General features: G+C 42.0%; 1 protein-coding gene across 6 annotated transcripts in view; it reads right to left on the reverse strand.

Annotated features, from left to right (window-relative positions):
• Positions 1–7,987: 7,987 nt before the first annotated feature.
• The window catches only part of LOC124858867, a 45,559-nt gene continuing 34,864 nt past the window's right edge, over positions 7,988–18,682 (reverse strand). For 3 of the 6 annotated variants that reach the window (XM_047351153.1, XM_047351154.1, XM_047351148.1), the window contains 10 exons: positions 15,449–17,374; positions 13,664–13,783; positions 13,503–13,577; positions 13,336–13,422; positions 13,168–13,259; positions 12,977–13,062; positions 11,658–11,721; positions 11,377–11,567; positions 10,948–11,091; positions 7,988–10,864 (listed from right to left, as the gene is read on the reverse strand). In XM_047351153.1, the coding sequence (XP_047207109.1) occupies positions 10,611–10,864; positions 10,948–11,091; positions 11,377–11,567; positions 11,658–11,721; positions 12,977–13,062; positions 13,168–13,259; positions 13,336–13,422; positions 13,503–13,577; positions 13,664–13,783; positions 15,449–17,374 (3,039 nt within the window). In that variant the 3' untranslated portion in view covers positions 7,988–10,610. The remainder of the gene's footprint in view (positions 10,865–10,947; positions 11,092–11,376; positions 11,568–11,657; positions 11,722–12,976; positions 13,063–13,167; positions 13,260–13,335; positions 13,423–13,502; positions 13,578–13,663; positions 13,784–15,448; positions 17,375–18,682) is intronic. The other 3 variants (XM_047351149.1, XM_047351152.1, XM_047351150.1) reach the window with 3 other exon arrangements.

Here is an 18,682-nt window from a genome sequence, read left to right on the forward strand (position 1 = left end):
AGATTTTTTATTTGATTATTGGGAAAGGGATACATGTGGATATATATTTTGATAAAATATAAATAAAAGCAGAAGAAATGTTTTTCAAAATGTATACATTTCTAACCTTGTCTTATTTTATTTTTTTTTGAGAGATCCCTGCATCTAATTCAGAAAAATAGTATATTTCTCTTTATGAACATTGAGTTTTTGCTCTTTGCAGTAGTGAAAACATGTTTACTGTCAGGGAATTTAAATAAATCGATGTACCCTAAGCAAGAGCAATGTTGCATGAAAGGTCATGCAGGCAATTGGTTAACTTCATATTCACATAAGTTAGTCAATGTCCATGTCACAACAGAGATACGTAGATGCAATTGCTCTGAATGTCTGGGCCAGATGTCTGAGCAGCACCCTGAACCCTTTATCTTTCCATTTCATGGGGGGCATGCTACAGCTTATCGACAATTCAGGACAAAGGGGATTTGGTTGTTTGGTGGAAGGGTTGGGAGGGTGGGGAGTGGGTGCTTCGATGCGGAGAGTTCTCTCCAGTTATTGCTCTTTGTGATACCAACCCTGGAGGCACACTGACAGCTGCAGAAAAGAAGGAGGGGGCGAGGGATGATGTATGGTCCGGGATGCCCTCGGCTAAAAGGCCAAACACAGTTGATAAAAATCTGACATATTGTTACACAACAGCCTCCCCAAGCCTTCCTGCGAAGAAAATAAAACATACACTGAAATGTGGAACTAAATACACTACTTATTTTCTGCGATGCCAAAATTCTCAGTGCAGAATTCTTACCATGCCAAGATTGCAGAAATACTCCCTGAAATCAAGGTCATGTCTTAGTGTCAAGCTGGTTTTTGTATTCCCACAATTCCTGCCAGACCCTGAGTGCAACTGTGCAAATGACAGCCAGGCATTGTGGGCACGGACAGATTTATTGCAAAACTAATACTAAGCTTTAATTTATCTTGCTGTAAAAAAAAACAAAACCTAACTAAACTATTTCTGTTTTTATTTATTGTTTCTGGTTTTATTTATGCTTTTGTTTACTGTTCAGTTTCTGGGGTGGGATAAATCCAAATGCCAGTATCTGGAGAACCACATACATATTGTAAATTTCCACTCAACAGCTAATTGTTGGACACAACTGCTTGTTCAAACAGGACAAGAATAAAAAACGGTTTTGAAGTGGATAAAACATTAAGTGCCTGGAATAGACCCAATCTCAAGCATTTGAAAATGTATGTCCCATGTCCCTGCCATGTCTGTGCCAGTAACCCATTCAAGATAAATAAACTCTACCAGTTCACATAAAAAGAGTGATCACATATTCAGATAGAAGCAGAGGAGGGTAGAGTAGCCAAAATTAGTACTTCAAGTAGGAAGATCAATATTTCAATATATGTTTTTACTTAAGCAGAAGTAAAAAGTTGTCATCCAAATTAATTACTCAAGTAACACCAGAGATCTGATTGGTCCATATGTTCTTAACAGAGCACTTCGTTCTCAGACTGCAGGTTTACTGGTGGTTCCTAGAGTCTCTAGAAGTAGAATGGGAGGCAGATCTTTTAGTTATCAGGCTCCTCTCCTGTGGAACCAGCTCCCGGTTTTGGTCCGTGAGGCTTTTTGATAAAGCTTATAGTTAGAGTGGCTTAGGTTATCAGGGAGGAAGCCTTCCTCCCTCCTGTTAGTTGGAGTAAGGGGGAGTCAGGTTTAGCCAAAACCGGCTCAGTTATGGTTGAGGTGCAAACACACCCTCCATTTCTGCTACCTGTATGACCCCTTCTGTTTTCCAATGATTATAAATAGCCTGACAGAGAGAGGTATCCCGATCCTTGTGGTTTTTAGTATAACAATGACCATCAGTGGGACCCTTTGTGGGTTGCCTTGAGACGACATTGTTGTAAATAAGCGCCGTTTAACTAAATAATCTGAACTGAAACTATCTGTGTAGTTTTGCTGCTACAGGCTTAGGCTGCTGGAGGACATAATGACCACTTTCACCCTCTTCGCTACATTCTCACACTACTCTCCAATTTTGCATTATTTGCTGTTATTTCAGCTTTTAACTTTGTTCTCTCTTTTCTCTTCCTAGAAGCTACACCTGGCCTGACTCTGTGTCTACCTGTGACACCTTTCTGGAGATGGGAATCGTCCGAGCTTCTGCTGGCGACAACTTAATGCTCACCCTCTACCAATGATCCACATAGCCCTGTCTTTTAGTGTTTAACCCTTTCTCTCTCCTAGATATGGTGATTGACTGAGCTTAACTGTAACAAACTCTATGTGCTCTCTTTCAGACTCTGACCTTGAAAACTGGCTCAGAGTTTATCTCTTCTTTCTTTCTAGGTGAAACGACTAAAGAGCTACATCCATTAACATTTACTTTTCCTTCCCATAGAAAGTACTTCTGGATCAGTGCTTCTTTGTTCTTTTTGTGTCTCTGCTCTGTTCTCTCAAACCCCCAGTTGGTCGTGGCAGATGGCCGCTCACACTGAGCCTGGTTCTGCTGGAGGTTTCTTCCTGTTAAAAGGGAGTTTTTCCTCTCCGCTGTCGCTACATGCATGCTCAGTATAAGGGATTGCTGCAAAGTCAACGCCAGTGACAGTCCACTGTCTCTACATGCTCATCCAGGAGGAGTGAATGCTGCAAGTCTCTGACTCGATGCAATCTGCTGGGTTTCCTTAGACAGAAAAACTTTCTATCCACTTTGAATAAATAACTAACTCTGACTGCACTGTTCAATGGTTAGGATTAATTGGAATGTATGTACCTGACTGTTGTGAAGTGCCTTGAGACAACATGTGTTGTGAATTGGCGCTATATAAATAAAACTGAATTGAATTAAGGGTAAAAGAGCATCTTTTAAATCATAACATTTACATTATTAGTAAAAATTTACGTAATCAGTCAGTCATTTTCTGTACCGCTTCTTCCATAGTCGGTCGCGGAGAAGCTGGTGCCTATCTCCAGCAGTCTATGGGCTGGAGGCGAGGTACACCCTGGACAGGTTGCCAGTCTATCGCAGGGCAACACACAAACAACCATGCACACACTCATTCACACACCTAAGGGCAATTTAGAGAGACCGCCTAACCTAACAGGCATGTCTTTGGACTGTGGGAGGAAGCCGGAGTACCTGGTGAGAACCCACGCATGCATGGGGAGAACATGCAAACACCATGCAGAAAGACCCCCGGCCGGGAGACGGACCCAGGACCTACTTGCTGCAAGGCAACAGTGCTACCAACTGCACCACCATGCAGTCCCATAAAACCATAGTTATGTGCAAATCTGGTCTTTAAAGAATATAATAAAAATGATCATAAATAAAGGAACAACAATAATAATAATAAGTTCAAACAAAAGAAGCACATATTTGCAAATGTATTTTTATTTTTACAAAATAAAGTGTTTTAAACAGAAACCAATACATGTTAGAACAGTGCAAAGTACATCCGGTGATAATATGTACTGTTTACTGTTTATTGACTTCCTAATATCACACCAGTCTCAGCCGATAGCAACTAACATTAGAGCAACACAGCTTGTGTACAAACAAGAAGTATTGCTTTTATATAAACTATGCAGGTGTGTCTTTGGCAACATTGTCTTGTTGGAACGCTCGCCTGCATCTATGTTTTAAAATGTATTTCATACCAAAGAACAACAGCTGTCAAGCACAGTGGTGGCAGTATAATGGTGTAGGGCTGTATTTCTATCATCGTAAACATATCACACTGGTTTGGGAATGAAATCAAGCAGGCTTTCATTAAGGCATTGGAATGACCCAGAACCTAACCCTATTGAAGATGTGTGTCTTGTAGACAGGACTCTCATTGCTTTGAAAAGGAATTTATGCTGCTCATCTGAAAATTTAGCCATTGTTGCAGTATTTACTGAGTCTTTAACATGCACTTTCACATCTGTACACTGGGGCATATCGATACTGTTCCAAAATGTATCTATCCATATTGCCAAATTGAAACTAAAGTTAAAAAAAAAGTGAAATAAGACTTTTAAATCCACATGTCCAAACGTCTCTTAGTAGTTAAACAAATCAGAGCCACTCCTCACCTCAGCAATGTATCTGCAGATGTTAACAGGTGGGTAGTTAAAGTGAGATGGAATCCACAGGCTGTGGAAAGAAGGTCATTTGATTCACTATTTTACCCTGCTACCCAGCACAGATAGTTCCTAAACCCACTCTTCCCATTATATCACTTTCATGGGTTCCCGAAGGCTGCTTGCGGCCTGCAGCATCAGGTTTCAAAGCTTGCTAAACAAACGTACTTAACATTTTGAAGCCTGCAAGTTGAAAGCTTAAAGTTGAAAGTTAAACATAAAAACAGATCCAAAAATAATCTTTTTATATTTTCAATAAAATATAAATCTATTTGTTTTTTATACATTGAATTCTACTGCTTCACTGTGTATTTCTGTCAAAGGGCTGTCAGTAAATTGCTCAACTTTGGAACAACTAACTTCCCATCCCTGTGGGAATCTGTCATGTGGTAATGCATCTCTCCAGAGGCACAAGCACTATTTTCTATCAGCAGCAGGGGAGCGGTCAGGGCCTGGGGACATCTTTCTCTCATTACACTGTGCTGATGGCTCCCTCTGATCTCCTGATCTCTTTGAAAGACACTGGCTACCCCTGTGAGTCACTTAGGTCTAAAACACAGCATGGACTTTACCCCACCTTGGGCAGGATATGTCACCTGGTCAAGTCTTTCGAGGTTGGACAGGAGGAAATGGCAGCAAATGGAGAGCAGTGCATCATCACTTTGTGCAAATGTCGAGTAAAGCACATGTATTGCTCTACATGACCCCACACTTAAAGAGAAAGCCTTCAGACACGCAAGCATAGTGAGCCGTTTGCTGTATCTTCAGGGACGTTACAACCCCCCACTGCTGTGAAGGGAGAAGGAGGGGCTGTCAGTAAATTGCATAGAGGTCAAAGGGTGGAGAGGACATGAAGATCTGGGGTGATCAATCGATTGACTGGTGCTGCGTCCCTCAGGGCCCCTAAAGGATACGGCTGTCATTGCAAACATGACGGAGAGGGAAAAACACACAGAAATGTCTGTAAGATGGTAGTCAGTGCATACCAAAGGAAGGGGTGCCATATGTGAATGCAGTGACTAATTGTATCAGTCACTTCCTGGATGTCAAAGTGGATCACTTTAACCCAGAATGGTTAGGTGATCATTAAAGGTGCAGTAGTTAACTTTGTAAAATATGTAAAATGTCTCGACAGTGAAATATAGAGACAGATAATCTGAGTTCTCCCAGTGGTCCTCCCAGTGGTCCTGCTGTCATTTGCAGAAATACACCGCTCCCAGTCAGAAACAATCAATCAGAGCCAGGAGGAATGTTTTAGCAGTGTCAATCATGCTCGTGTATGTGCTGCTCACACGTCTCCCCCACACAGCGCAAACTGTCGGTCAAGCCCAGGATTGCCGCAGTGCTGCAGCTGTGCTAATGGTGGAGAAACAACCAAAGTTACAGGAAAACTACCAATTTCTTGAGTGGTACCTGCTCAGAAAACAAAAAAAGGTAAACAGAAGAAGATTGATGAAAAAAAGCAAGCTGCGTGTTCACAGCAGGCTCCACTGTGGGTGACGAGCTGTGGAGGGAGGGTTATAGCACAGCAGAGGGCAAGGGGGACAGACCTGTAAGGTGTGCTTGTTCATATTTTTAGGCTAAGTCCATGGTTTTCACAGAACTCCCTACTGCAGCTTTAAGATTGGAAGGGGCAGAAGGCACCCTATCTTAAATCAGTAGCACACTATAATTTGTACAGCGTTTCAACCCATATACACTCGATGAGTAAACAATTGAAGTAATAATAAAGAATATACATGCTTTATAGACGTGACAGGACTTGATGTTTCATTAAAAGCGCTTGATTCTTTTTGGACCAATAGGAAACAGTGTGACAGTAACTTTAACTTGTCTTGAACAGACACTAATAATATGCTGCACATTGGCATGTTTCATAAACTCACGCTGACATGAGAAAAACCAAAATGAAAATTATCGTGCTGTCGTACTTGTCATCTTCTGCTTCATCCAGGACCGGGTCGTGGGGGCAGCAGACTCAGTAGAGACACCCAGACGTCCCTCTCCCCAGACACCTCCTCCAGCTCCTTCAGGGGAAACCCAAGGCATTCCCCGGCCAGCCAAGAGACGTAGTCCCTCCAGCGTGTCCTGGGTCGTCCCCCTGGGCCTCTTCCCGGTGGGACGTGCCTGGAACACCTCCCGAGGAAGGCTCCCAGAAGGCATCCGGTATAGGTGCACGAGTCACCTCAACTGGCTCCTCTCGATGTGGAGGAGCAGCAGCTCTACTCCAAGCTCCTCCCGGTTGGCCGAGCTCCTCACCCTATCTTTAAGGGAGTACCCAGCCACCCTATGGAAGAAGATAATTTCAGCCTCTTGGCACCACTCGGATTCAGATCAGGGAGGCTATTCCTCCCGATCAAGCCTCTCCAGGTGTCACTGTCATTTCCCTAGCAGAATAATAGAGTCCCCATTAGGAGCACCATGTAGCATCCTCGACAGGGACGCCAAGAAAACTGGGTACTCTGCCGAAACAACAATGAGAGACCTGTCCCCAACCCGAAGGCGCAGGGATGCGACCCTCTCATCCACTGGGGTAAACTGCAACACGAGACGGCCCCGCCTCTCCCCGTAGGCCACTCCAGAGTAGAAGAGAGTCCAGCCCCTCTCAAGGAGATGGGTTTCAGAGCCCATCAAGGTGACACTCCACGTCCCTAGAGCCAGCCTAAGCATACGGAGATCGGGCCGCCGAGGTCTCCACCTTCTTCCAGTACCCAATCCTCTTTGCACTGGTTCCTCAAGGTTCCCCCTGCAGGTGGTAGGCCGACTGGGGGATGGCCGTACCGGGTGACGTCACGTGCCTCGATTTTGTGGTCCTCATGAAGGTGTCTTGAACCGCTCTTTGTCTGACTTTTCACACAGAGCCTGTTTGCCATGGGAGACCCTACCAGGGGCATTTAAGCCCCTGACAACATAGCTTCTAGGATCATTGGAGCACTCAAGCCCCTCCACCACGTTAAGGTGGCAGTTCAAGGAGGGGAAAATGATCGTGCAAATTGTTCTAATATGATGTGTTACACGGCACAGTAAAAGGTTCAGTAAGGCTGTATTCAGCTGATGAATGTTGAAAGTTATTAGCAACATGTGGGGGAGGGGCACTGCTGCGTTACTATATGTTCCATACATGTGAAAAACACCGGTCGCTCAAGTACTTTCTCTTGTATTTCATTAAAAAGACATTAAACATAGAAAAACAGAAGTATGATGGACATTTCAAAACAATCACTTTTTAAAACTTCCAGCATGATAACGACCCGAAGCACGCAGCCAGGATAACTATGGAGTGGCTCCGTAAGAATCACCTCAAGGGCTAGAGTGGCCTAGCCAATCTCCAGACCTGAACCCAATCGAAAATCTTTAGAGGGAGACGAAAGTCTGTATTGCTCAGCGACAACCCCGAAACCTAAAGGATCTGGAGAAAATCTATATGGAGGAGTTGTCCAAACCCCATCAAGAACTACAGGAAACGTCTGATGTCTGTAATTGCAAACAAAGGTTTCTGTACCAAATATTAAGTTTTGTGTTTCTGATGTATCAAATACTTATGCAATAAAATGCAAATTGATTACTGAAAAATCACACAATGTGATTTTCTGGATTTTTGCTTTAGATTCCATCACTCACAGTTGAAGAGCACCTATGATAAAAATTAAGTGGGAAAGTGGGAAAACCTGCAAAATCTGCAGTGTATCAAATACTTGTTCTCCCCACTATGCATTAAAGTATTGACCCTGCCAGAAAAGCTTGAAGTTGAATAACAAAGTAGAATTAACAATATTTTTCTGGCTCTTGTTTTTCATTATCACTGGATGATTCCATAATTTTACTTCTAGTTTTTTTCTAAAAAACAGAAAGAAAGGGTGAAAAAAAGAAAAATTAACTTCGAAGGTTTGTTTTATTGCTTGAGTGTATCCCACATTTCAACTGTGGGATGTTCCATGACCTCACGCTGACAGGCAGTACCATGCAAGCATTCTGAGTTCTTCAGTACATCTGTGATTGTGCTACTTTGCAGAAGTATGTGATAAGTGTTTCCACGTGTACTTCTTAAATCCTCCCTCAGATCTGCAGGCTTACAGAAAGGCATGACGTTATTTATTTATCTTACACCATTAAATTATGCCTCTAATCCTGCTCATCTAGTGTTCTTACATTTCTGCTGCTGTCAACTTTCAAACCCCACCACCAAAACACAGAAAATGGTTCATCTTTTACTTTAGAAAACACGTTCACCCATTTTGTTTGTATATATGTGACAAATATGGTTTGAAACTAAAGTTAAACATTTATAGCATTTAAGCTTTTACAGAGTTCCAACATGTTTTAAATTGTGGCCATTGCTCACACTCTAGCAATAGAAACAGCACTGCACACTTACAGCATTAAATTGCTTACAGCAATTTCCTTCCAAGGTTTTCACAGTAAGTATTAACACTTTTAAAGCCATTTTCTTCTCTGCTGTAACTAATCTGAGGCAGACACAGAATATTTTGCAATGCTAAGCAACATCCCTTTGCAAATGCTTTATGAATTGAATTCATTATGCAACCATGTCCATAGAGAGTGTCTGGTTCCTCAGCCTTAAATGAAGCCCTGATTATGTATGTTTACATCACATCTCTAAATGGGGTCAGGTTTTAATATTCAAAAAGATGGCTAGTGATGTTGAGATGCTCTTTGCTTTGCTGGTCTTTAATCTCTTGTTTCATATTATTGCTTTTTTTCTCAAAATAGTCCAGACATGACAAAAACCAAAAATACGTTTTGTACCATAAGTGTGTGTCAAAAAAAAATTATCTTTAATCACAGCAAAAGCAAAACCTTGTTTTTGAGTTTTATTATGTATTAAGTCTTTGACACTGTAGGTGGAAAAAAGTAGCTAAATCACACAATATCAAACAGTATCAAACTGTAAATTCATAGTTGGGGAGTAGTTATAATGTAATGCACTGAGAGCTTGACATATTGTTACTACTTGGTCATAACATGAAGGGAAACAGCTGACCCAAAAACACAACAGGGAGAAAAAAAAAAAAAAAAGAAAAGAAATATACAAGTGCTGACCACAAACAATCAGATCCACACACACCATCATGTGCATGAAGGTCATATTTACTTCGAGCTTTAACGTTTGCACAAGAATTTAGTGCAGAACCCTGAATTTACTGAGGATTTTCTCTAAACTAAAAAGGCTCAAAATTATAGATTTGATTGAAGTCATTTTCTTTTGAAAACATTAAGGAGGGTTTGGATTATTGTCAGGTTGGAAGACCCAACTGTGTCCAAGTTTCAACCATCTGACCCAAATTGTGAATCTTAAATTAAAAGGAATTTGTTAAAATTTTCAAGAACAAACATAGGAAGCATCAAAATGTAGCGTACTGAAAAATCAGGGTCACTGACTACGACAAAGCCTGCTTAGCATCATCATGGATTGAGAAGGTGTTGACTAGAAGAAGAAGTGTCAGATCAAACATTTACACCTTCAAGCTTGACTGAAATTTGCACTTGCCCACATGGACAAACCAAATGTCTTCTGGTGAAAAGGTTTATGGTCAGATGAGTAAAAAGACTGAGCCGTTTGGCCATGATGACAGGAAACATGTTTGGAAAAGTCCAGAGAAATTTTGGAATTTACTTAAAAGCCAAACCAGATGATTAGTCAGAAAGTGTGTGGTTTCTGTGCAACTTGGTGGGCAAAATTGATCAGAATATTAGTGAGGGTGTCTGTTAAAGTGTCGATCAGACACAGTCAGTTCAAACAAATGTACACAATTCTTGTTTGTAAAAATTATTGAAGTTTTATGATGCATAATCATTCCACTCCGAACAAAGAAGAACCCAATTGCATTAAAAGCATGAAATAATGTGACATTCATGCCTGTGATGAGTGTATGATATGGAAATTCAACTAAATATTAATAAATTTGAAGGTATTTTCCTCCTTTATTTTTCTATCCACTAGACACCAGTACCACTGGCTGTGGAAAAGCCTCAAAACATGATGCTACCACTTCTATGCTTGACAGCTGATACAGTGTTCTTTGGTTCTTGAGAAAATAATGGCATGGATTAAACAAAATTTTACAATAAATTGAAACTTGTGCCTCTAATTCTTGTTTATAAAAATCATTGACGTTAAAAGCTGCATTATCATTCCACCTTCATATAACAAACGGTTCAAACAAATCCTATAGCCCTTCATACCCATGATGACTGTATATACACTCTGATCTGAACTGTATGTACGCAGTGCACACTGACAGTTGTGTTGTGTTTTTATCTGACCTAAAAAAGTGAAGAATCAAAAAAGGGACACATCCTAAAACTGGTTATTTATGTGGACTTTTAAGGCTCTGAAGTGATTTATCTCAAACAAATCAAATATATGACTAGGATACGTGTTTTGCTCATAAATATAGTCAGTAGTAGCGTGTTTTTGTTTTATATGTGCACTGCACATTAGAAACTGCTTATAAAAAAATTAACATTTATATGCTCAGGGCTCTTTTTTCCCAAAGAACTTCTTGAAGACAGATTTGTTGCGAGGTCGTGGGAGGCTCGAGTAGGTTTTCAGGGCAGAGTCCTTATACGTATCTGGCTGCAATGAAGGCACTTGATGCTCCAGACCTCTGCTTATTGACAAGCTGTCTGATGAACTGCCCCCAACTACCAGAGTCACACAGTAGTTGGATCCTTTTTCCACTCCTCCTCCAGGGGAGTGCAGTATGGGTTTAATCTTCTGGTAAGTTGCTGAAATAAAAAAAAGAATTCTAATCAGGATTAAGGGTGAAACTGATAAATGCTAAAATCAAGGTTAACTGCTGCAAACTAACCTGACGTAAAAGAGTGGGAGCGGTGCTTGCTGCTGAGCCAGTTCTGACTGCTGAATGCAGGGGAGATAAAGGAGGACGGAGAGGTGTTGTCTGCAGAAAGTCTGTGAGTCACTGTATGGCTTAGGCTGCATTCATCATCATCATCTTCATTTAAGGGGGTCAAATGAAAAGCAGAAAAGCTGAGTAAGAACATTTACTGTAAAAAAACACCCCTCTCTGCAGTCATGTGACACTAAAGTTGTTTAATGTAAAGTGAGCCAATGCTTTGGCTCCACCTAGTGGCACCTACTATACCTCCAACATCAAGTCTTGTCTTTTGTAGAGCATTAGAGATTTATTATTATCACTTAGATAGGGGTGAGTTCATACCTTCTGCAGTGCATGAATGGTGTGCAGATGTTTTTTTTTTAAACAGTCCCCCACTCTTACCACAGCAGCCTGGATCCAATGATGAGATCTTTGACTTCTCCTTCACTCTTTGGCTTTGGAGCGGATGACTCTGCTCTCTGGTGAGGACAACAATTTCTTTGGCTTGATCGCTGCTCTGTCGTTTCAACCTCGGGAATGTGTGGGTGACTTTGCGCTGAGAAGGACAGAGGCCACTTGCTTGATCTTGGGATCTAAAGGAGAAGAACGGGTAACAGTCAGGATTAAAGAATGTTGTACAAATTCTAAGTATCTATATATAAGTAGTTTGATCATTATCTTACAAAGAAATGGGAAGGGCTTGATCACCAGGAAGATTTGTTGGTGAAGATACAAACTCACTTTGACCTTCACCAGAAGAAATAGATCATACATTTAAATGGCACATTTATTCAGTATGAAAAGAAGTATACATGCCACTTAAGCTTTTTCACATATTCTCATGTTCCAACCACAAACTGCATGATTTTCATTGGGATTTCATGTCATAGTTCAACACTAAGTATTGCATAACTGTGTAAGCAGAAGGAAAATGATTTATGAATTTCAAAATAATCTACAAACAAAAATCTGAGAAGTGTGGCATGCATTTGTATTAGGACTTAAAAAAAAAAAACACACTCCAGAGATCACCCGGTTAGTTAGTAAGGTCCACCTGTGTGTAATTTCATCTCAGTATAAATCCGGTTGTTCTGTGAAGACATCATAGGTTTGTTGGAGAACATTATTGAACAAACTGCATCATGAAGAACAAGACGCACAGTAGACAGGTCAGGAATAAAGCTGTGAAGAAGCTTAAAGCAGGGTTAGGTTAGTAAACAAAGAGACCAGAATGTAACACCCTCACCAAACATGGTGGTGGCAGCATCATGCTGAGGGGATCATTTTCTTCTGAATTGATGGTAAGCAGTCATAGTTACACACAGGGTAATCCTGGAGGAAAACATGTTAAATCCGCAAAGGTTTTAAGGTGGTGGCAGCCTGATGCTGTGGAGATGCTTTTTCAACAGGGAAGCTGAACAGAGTCGATATAAAGTTGGATGAAGTTAAATACTAGACAATTCTGGGGGGAAATTAATTAAAAGGATGCAAACGACTTTGACCTGGGACAGAGGTTCACCTTCCAGCAGGACAAGGACCATAAACATATAGCCAGAGCTACAAAGGAATGGTTTAGATCAAAGTCCAGACCTAAATCCTATTGGGAATCTGTGGTAAGACTCAAAAACGAATGTTCTTAGACGCACTCCATCTTATATGACTTAGTTTGAGCTGTTCTACAAAGCAGTATGGGCAAAGATCTCAGTCTCTAAATATACAAAGCTGGTAAGAAATATACACCAAAAGACAGCTGTAATTGCAATCGAAAGTGGTTCTACAAAGTGTTTACTCAGGTGGATGGAATATAAATGCATGCCACACCTGTCAAACGTATTGTTGAAAAAATTTCCTTTCCCTTTACAATTATGTGGTATTTCGTTGTGGTCTGTCACATAAAATCCCAATAAAATGTATTAAATTATGTGGTCGTGACGTGACAAAATGTAAAAAAAAAATTTACGGGTATGTATAAATTTGCAAGGCACAGTGTAATCATATATACCTGTACCTGCTTGTATTTTCATGATCCACTTTTTCATCATAAAGCGTGAGGTGGTATTGAACAGATATTCAGATCCATCACGGAGCCTAAAGACGAGAAATGACAGAGGTAAAGAAAAATGAGCAATGCACGCATCTCACTTTTGCATTTAAAGCTGTGTAATTTACATTAATGATTTGGTAGCTTATTACCGTAGTCGAAAGCAGTTGGGTTTTTTGGTGTAGTCTGCGGCAGGTGAGCACTCAGCTCCCATGAGGTTCAGTGGTAGGCCACATGCAGAGCTCTGAAGCAGAAACTCATCATTAGTCACCACATGCTGACTGCTTTACAGATATTATATCTTACTTCTTTCTGCTTACGCGCAGTGTATCCTTTCTGTCCTGAAAGAAGCACAAGGTGTTTCTATATAGGACAGTGTGGTAGGAGTTCCAGCCTCTGGAGGCAGCCTGTGAAAATAAGATAAGACCACATGCTGCTGACTGTGGCTTTTACATCTGCTGAGTGTGTAGGCCTAAACATTCCTTACTTTCTTTCCTCCCAGCTGCAGCTTGTGCTTCCTCTCCAGGGTTCCCTCCATAGACTGAAGCTCTGGTTTTCCACTCTACATGGGTTTGAATTAAAAAACATATTCATGCAAAAAAGATCAACTACCAACAGAATAGGCAATATTTCAGGATTCAGTCTTACTAGGATGAAACAGCGCCCTCCTGTGGCTACCCGTTCTTGGGGCTTCAAAACATCTTCAAGACTTTGCTGGCAGGCTCCGTTCAAACCCATATGGACTGAAAGGAGACTCTTTGACTGGTTCTATTCAAGAAGAGAAGAACACACAGTCAGAACTGGTGACCAAGCATTACTTAACTTTGCTCAGTTTAAGACATATTGATGAAAGCAGAGCAACATGCAGGGCTGGTCACATTGGCACCCCTAGTGTAAAAAGATTTAAAACAAATTCACATTTTCATTCACTAGTACAATTTCAAGCTGAAATTTTTGTGAAAAATGAAACCTTTGAGTTTAATTAAGTTAGGAAGAAAAAAAAAAATCATACTTTAAGAAATCATTGCTTTTACACAAGTACAGATGCAACAGTTAACAGTGAACACTAACAATCCTTAAAAAATAGGTTTAACAGAAGCCTTTTAATTTTAGGCCTTATTTTTTAAGTTGATCAGAGTGTCTAGGAACTTTGAATTAGTAAACCAAGACTTTGGTTATAAGTATGACGTGACATACCCATTTCTCTAAGTTTAATACACAGTGAAATTCCCCAAAACGTAGGTGTCAGAGAATCGCAGCAAAAAGTAGCATCTTTGGGTTCTAAAGTCCTCATAATAACCATAAGATGCTATCTACATGCCAACTGGATGGTTGCCAAGAAAAAGCCTTTCTTTCCTACCATTATAAACATGTGGAGTTTGCTAAGCTCTGCTGTACAAACAAAACACTCCAGGTGTGTTTGGCGTGAAACAAAAGATGAATCAGTGGAAAAGCACATCTTCTCCACTGTTAAGCACTGTGAAGGATCCATGGTGCGGTGTGGGTTTTTCTCCTCCAACGGCACTTATAACCTCATCGGAGAACATGGAATCGTGGACTCTTTAAAATACCAGTAGATTTTAAGTAAAAATGTCAGTGACTCTAACAGAAAATTTCAAATGGGTAGTCACTGGGATTTTCGACCAGATAATGATTCAAAACATGTGGCCAAATCAACACAGAAAAGGTTCACTAGAAACAAATCAGCACTTTTCCATAACCTAAATCCTTTATAAAACCTGTGGAGTGAGCTGAAGAGAGCGTGAAGGAGAGAACCCAGGAGGATCTGGAGGTGCAGATTGCTGGTCAAACATCTCTGTATACCCAAACCTTGGGAAATGTTATAGGAGGAGACTATGGGCTGTTCTGTTGGTAGAAAGCAGGTTGCACAAAGCTTTAACAGTAGGTGTATCAATAATTGTGCCAACAGCTTAACATACATTTTTTCCCCTCTGAATAAATTGACACAATTAAAGGGTGGATTTAAAATATATATATATAACAGTATGGCACTATGCTGTTGCAATAAAAGATTATTTTATTTTAAGTTTTGTTTATATTTCTTTAGCAGAGGTGCTAATAAATGTAATTACGTATCATCTGTAACTATAAGCTCAGAGCTACGCAAATAAATAAATAATTTAGAAACCAGTGTTGGAATATTTATTGATGATATATTGTATTAATTAAAGTTGTGGTAAAAGTGGGTCTAGAGTATCAGAGTGACCCAACTTATGTGGCTTTAAGATATTTCGTTTCGCCATCTGAGAATATATTAACATTTGCAGTCAGGAAAATGTATAGTTTTTTAATTGGACTTCATCATTAGTTGTTTGCCAGTGCAGTTAAATACTGCCCCAAAGTTTTAAACCTCTGAGAAGAAATAGGGTTTTAAAATCACTCTACAGCATCTTCTTTAAAAAGCAACCTTACCTGTGACACACTGGTTAGCTCATACACCTCCTCCCCCGTCTTCACCCCCTCCTGCTCCCCCTCCTCTTCCTCTCTGTATTGATAAATGTATCTCGGATTGTCGCCAACATCTGGAAACTTCACCGGATCTGACGCCGTCTCGTTCACCGTCACTGCAGTCTTGCTGGCTGATTCCCTGTTAGGAAAAGCAGCCCAAGACCTCCTGTCTCCTGTGGCCAGGGGAGGGAGGTGATGTTTGGAGCTCTGCCACTTGTCATTACCTTGACAGCTCTGGATGTGGGAGGGAAGTTTGAACTCTGCTATGAGGAGGTTTGGTGCTGAGGCGGTAATGAGGTTTCTGTAGAGAACAGGTGGGTTTGTGGCAGGAGGTGAGCTGGAAAGCAGCTCTCTGGTTTGGTCTGTGATGTGTTCCTGGTTGGGCTGGTACATGATGTCTGAGCAGATGCTCTGCCTGTAGTCAGTAGTCTGGTTCCAGATGTCTTCCAGCTCTTCTTCTTCCTCCTCAAACTGCTGGTGATCAACATGGACCGGCTCCATGTTTATATTTATAGAGTCTGAGGATGGACTTGAAAATGCTGCAGGGTTTTCTCTTGCTTTAGCCGGGTCTATACCTCCCACCTCAAGGGAAATAAGCTTTCCCACTACTCCTTTAGGCCACTGCTTATCTGGACATAGAGTGTCGCTGCAAAGCTTAACACTGCTGGAGGTGGAGATGCCAGAATCTACTGAGTCCTGTCGAACACTGACACTCATTGTTGACTTCAGATTTACAGTCACATGAGAAGCTTGGTTTGATTTCAGCCGAGGACTGTTTTCATGTTCACACTGGGATCTTGTGCATTTATGGTACTGGTGTCCATTCAGGTCCCGAATGAGCGTATGGACACTGAGGCACTCGTGTTTATGAGGGACTGAGGTGCAGTTATGGACTTTGTTCGTGTATATTGGCTGCTTTGAAGGCTTATTTATTTCATTAATACTGGATTTAATCTCTGATGAGCATTCGTCCCTCTCCTCTGCGCTCTCATGTTGACAGAACTGTACTTTATCGGTGCCATCACATGGTACCATCAGAGGTTCTTCCAGGGAAGGTGGTTGTAAACTCTTCTCCCCATCAGACAGATCCTTTGCTGCAGTGGCTGACAGCTGTGTTTCAGAGTTGACTTCAGCCGAACCTCCTGTGATGGCCGACATGATGTGGGTCTGTCTAAAAGAGCTCAGTACTGTGTTTCTCTGAAAAAGAGGGTCCACATTGCTCCCACCTCCTTTTTTAGACTCTGGAGGGGCAATAGTGATGATTTCCTGAATGCTTGGGATGAGAGTCATGTCCTTAGGCAGATCAAAGCTCAACACAGAGCCCAAAGAAAGAACTCTGCAGTGACCTCTCTCTGGACCTTCTGAGGAAAAAGCGGTTGGTCCTGATGACACAGCATATGGAGTGATGCTGTTTTCCTCTGAACACTCTGAATTGATGTCCTTCAGCAGAGGATTCTTTATGTAGGCTACAGCGTCTACAACATTTCTGTTCTTCTGTAAACTCTTCTTTCTCTGACCTTCCTTCAGTGGCCATGTTTGAGTGTAATATGTGACCATCTCAGAGTCATACTGGTGCATCGGACTGATTTGCTCATCCACTCCCATGATTCTTTGTATCGTGTGCCTGCGCTTGTCTCCCTTCCTTTTCCTCTTCTTGCCTATCCTTTTGAGGCTGCAGAAGATGGAGCTTCCTGTTGAACGGTGGAAGCCGGCGTTGGTCGTTTGTGGTTCAGACACAGAGGAAGATGGTGAGGAGCGGGAGGAGGAGGATGGCCATAAAGTAGGGGAGTCTGAGGTTGCAGAACGACTCTTTTGGCGAGGAAGGGTGATAGTCTCATACACCGGGACCACAGCCAGGTTGTTATCCTTAACATGCAGGTAGGTGCTTACCTGTGAAAAGACAGAGATGGATTAAATACAAGCAGGTGAGCAGAGATTTTACTGAAGCTTGCTTGAGATCCCTTACTCTTGATACCCCTCAATGAAATCCAGTGCAAGCAATTGCAATCAGAAGTTGTCTAACCAGTAAATACACTACATCTGTGTAGAAAAAGTTTTCCATGAAGGCATAAAAAGTGGGTTATTAGAGAACATTATTGAACAAGCAGTATCATGAAGACCAAGGAACACAGCGATATGTGTCGTCCATCCTAAAACTGACCGGCCGAGCACGGAGAACCTCAGGCCTCTGAATGTTGTGGGGGTGACATGGCTTACACACCTCTTCAAAATTGTGTGGCGGTCGGGATCAGTATCTCTGGACTGGCAGACCAGGGTGGTGGTCCCCCTTCACAAGAAGATGAGGAAGCCGGACAGACTGGCAGGCACAAACATATAGCGGGGGTCTGCTGGGAACGTCTGGCGGAGTTCTCAGTCAAGGTGTATTCACCTCCCCTTCACAAGAAGCAGGACTGTTCCAACTACAGGGGATGATACTCCTCAGCCTCCCTGGGAAAGCCTATGCCAGGGTGTTGAATTCAAATCAATTCAATTCAAAAATACTTTATTAATCCCAAAGGGAAATTAAATTAGGGGGGAGTCCAGCTGATAATCAAACCTTGGCTTCAGGGGTAACAGTGTGGTTTTCATCTGTGGAACACTGGACCAGTTCCACACCCTCTAAAGGGTGATCAAGGGTTTATGGGAGTTTGCACAACCAGTCCACACCTGGAGACCTGGAGAAGGCATTCGACCGTGTCCTGTTGGGGATGCTCAAGGAGTACGGAGTCAGGGGCCCTTTATAAGGGGCCATCTTGTCTCTGTACAAGCTGAGCAGGAGTTTGGTTTGCATTGCCTGCATTAAGTCGGACATGTTCCCCAGTAGGGCTGCCCCTTGTCACTGGCCCTGTTCATAACTTTCATGGACAGGATTTCTAGGTGCCGCCAAGGGCCAGATGAGGTCTAGTTTTGGGGCCAGTGGTTTTCATCTCTCTTTTTCACAGATGACGTGGTGGCCCCCTCTAGCCAAGCTCTACAGCATGCAGTCAAGTGAAGCAGCAGGGATGAGGATCAGCTCCTCCAAGTCCAAGGCCATGGTTCTCAACCGCAAAAGGGTGGCTTGCCCTCTCTGCGTTGGAGGGGAGTTCCTGCCTTAAGTGTAAGTATCTCGGGGTCTTGTTCACGAGTGAGGGGAGAATGGACTGAGAGACCGGCAGACGGATCAGTGCGGCCACCGCAGTAATGCGTACACAGCTCCAG

The sequence above is a fragment of the Girardinichthys multiradiatus genome, chromosome 22 (genome assembly GCF_021462225.1).
Source record: "Girardinichthys multiradiatus isolate DD_20200921_A chromosome 22, DD_fGirMul_XY1, whole genome shotgun sequence".
NCBI classification, from domain to species: Eukaryota; Metazoa; Chordata; class Actinopteri; order Cyprinodontiformes; family Goodeidae; genus Girardinichthys; species Girardinichthys multiradiatus.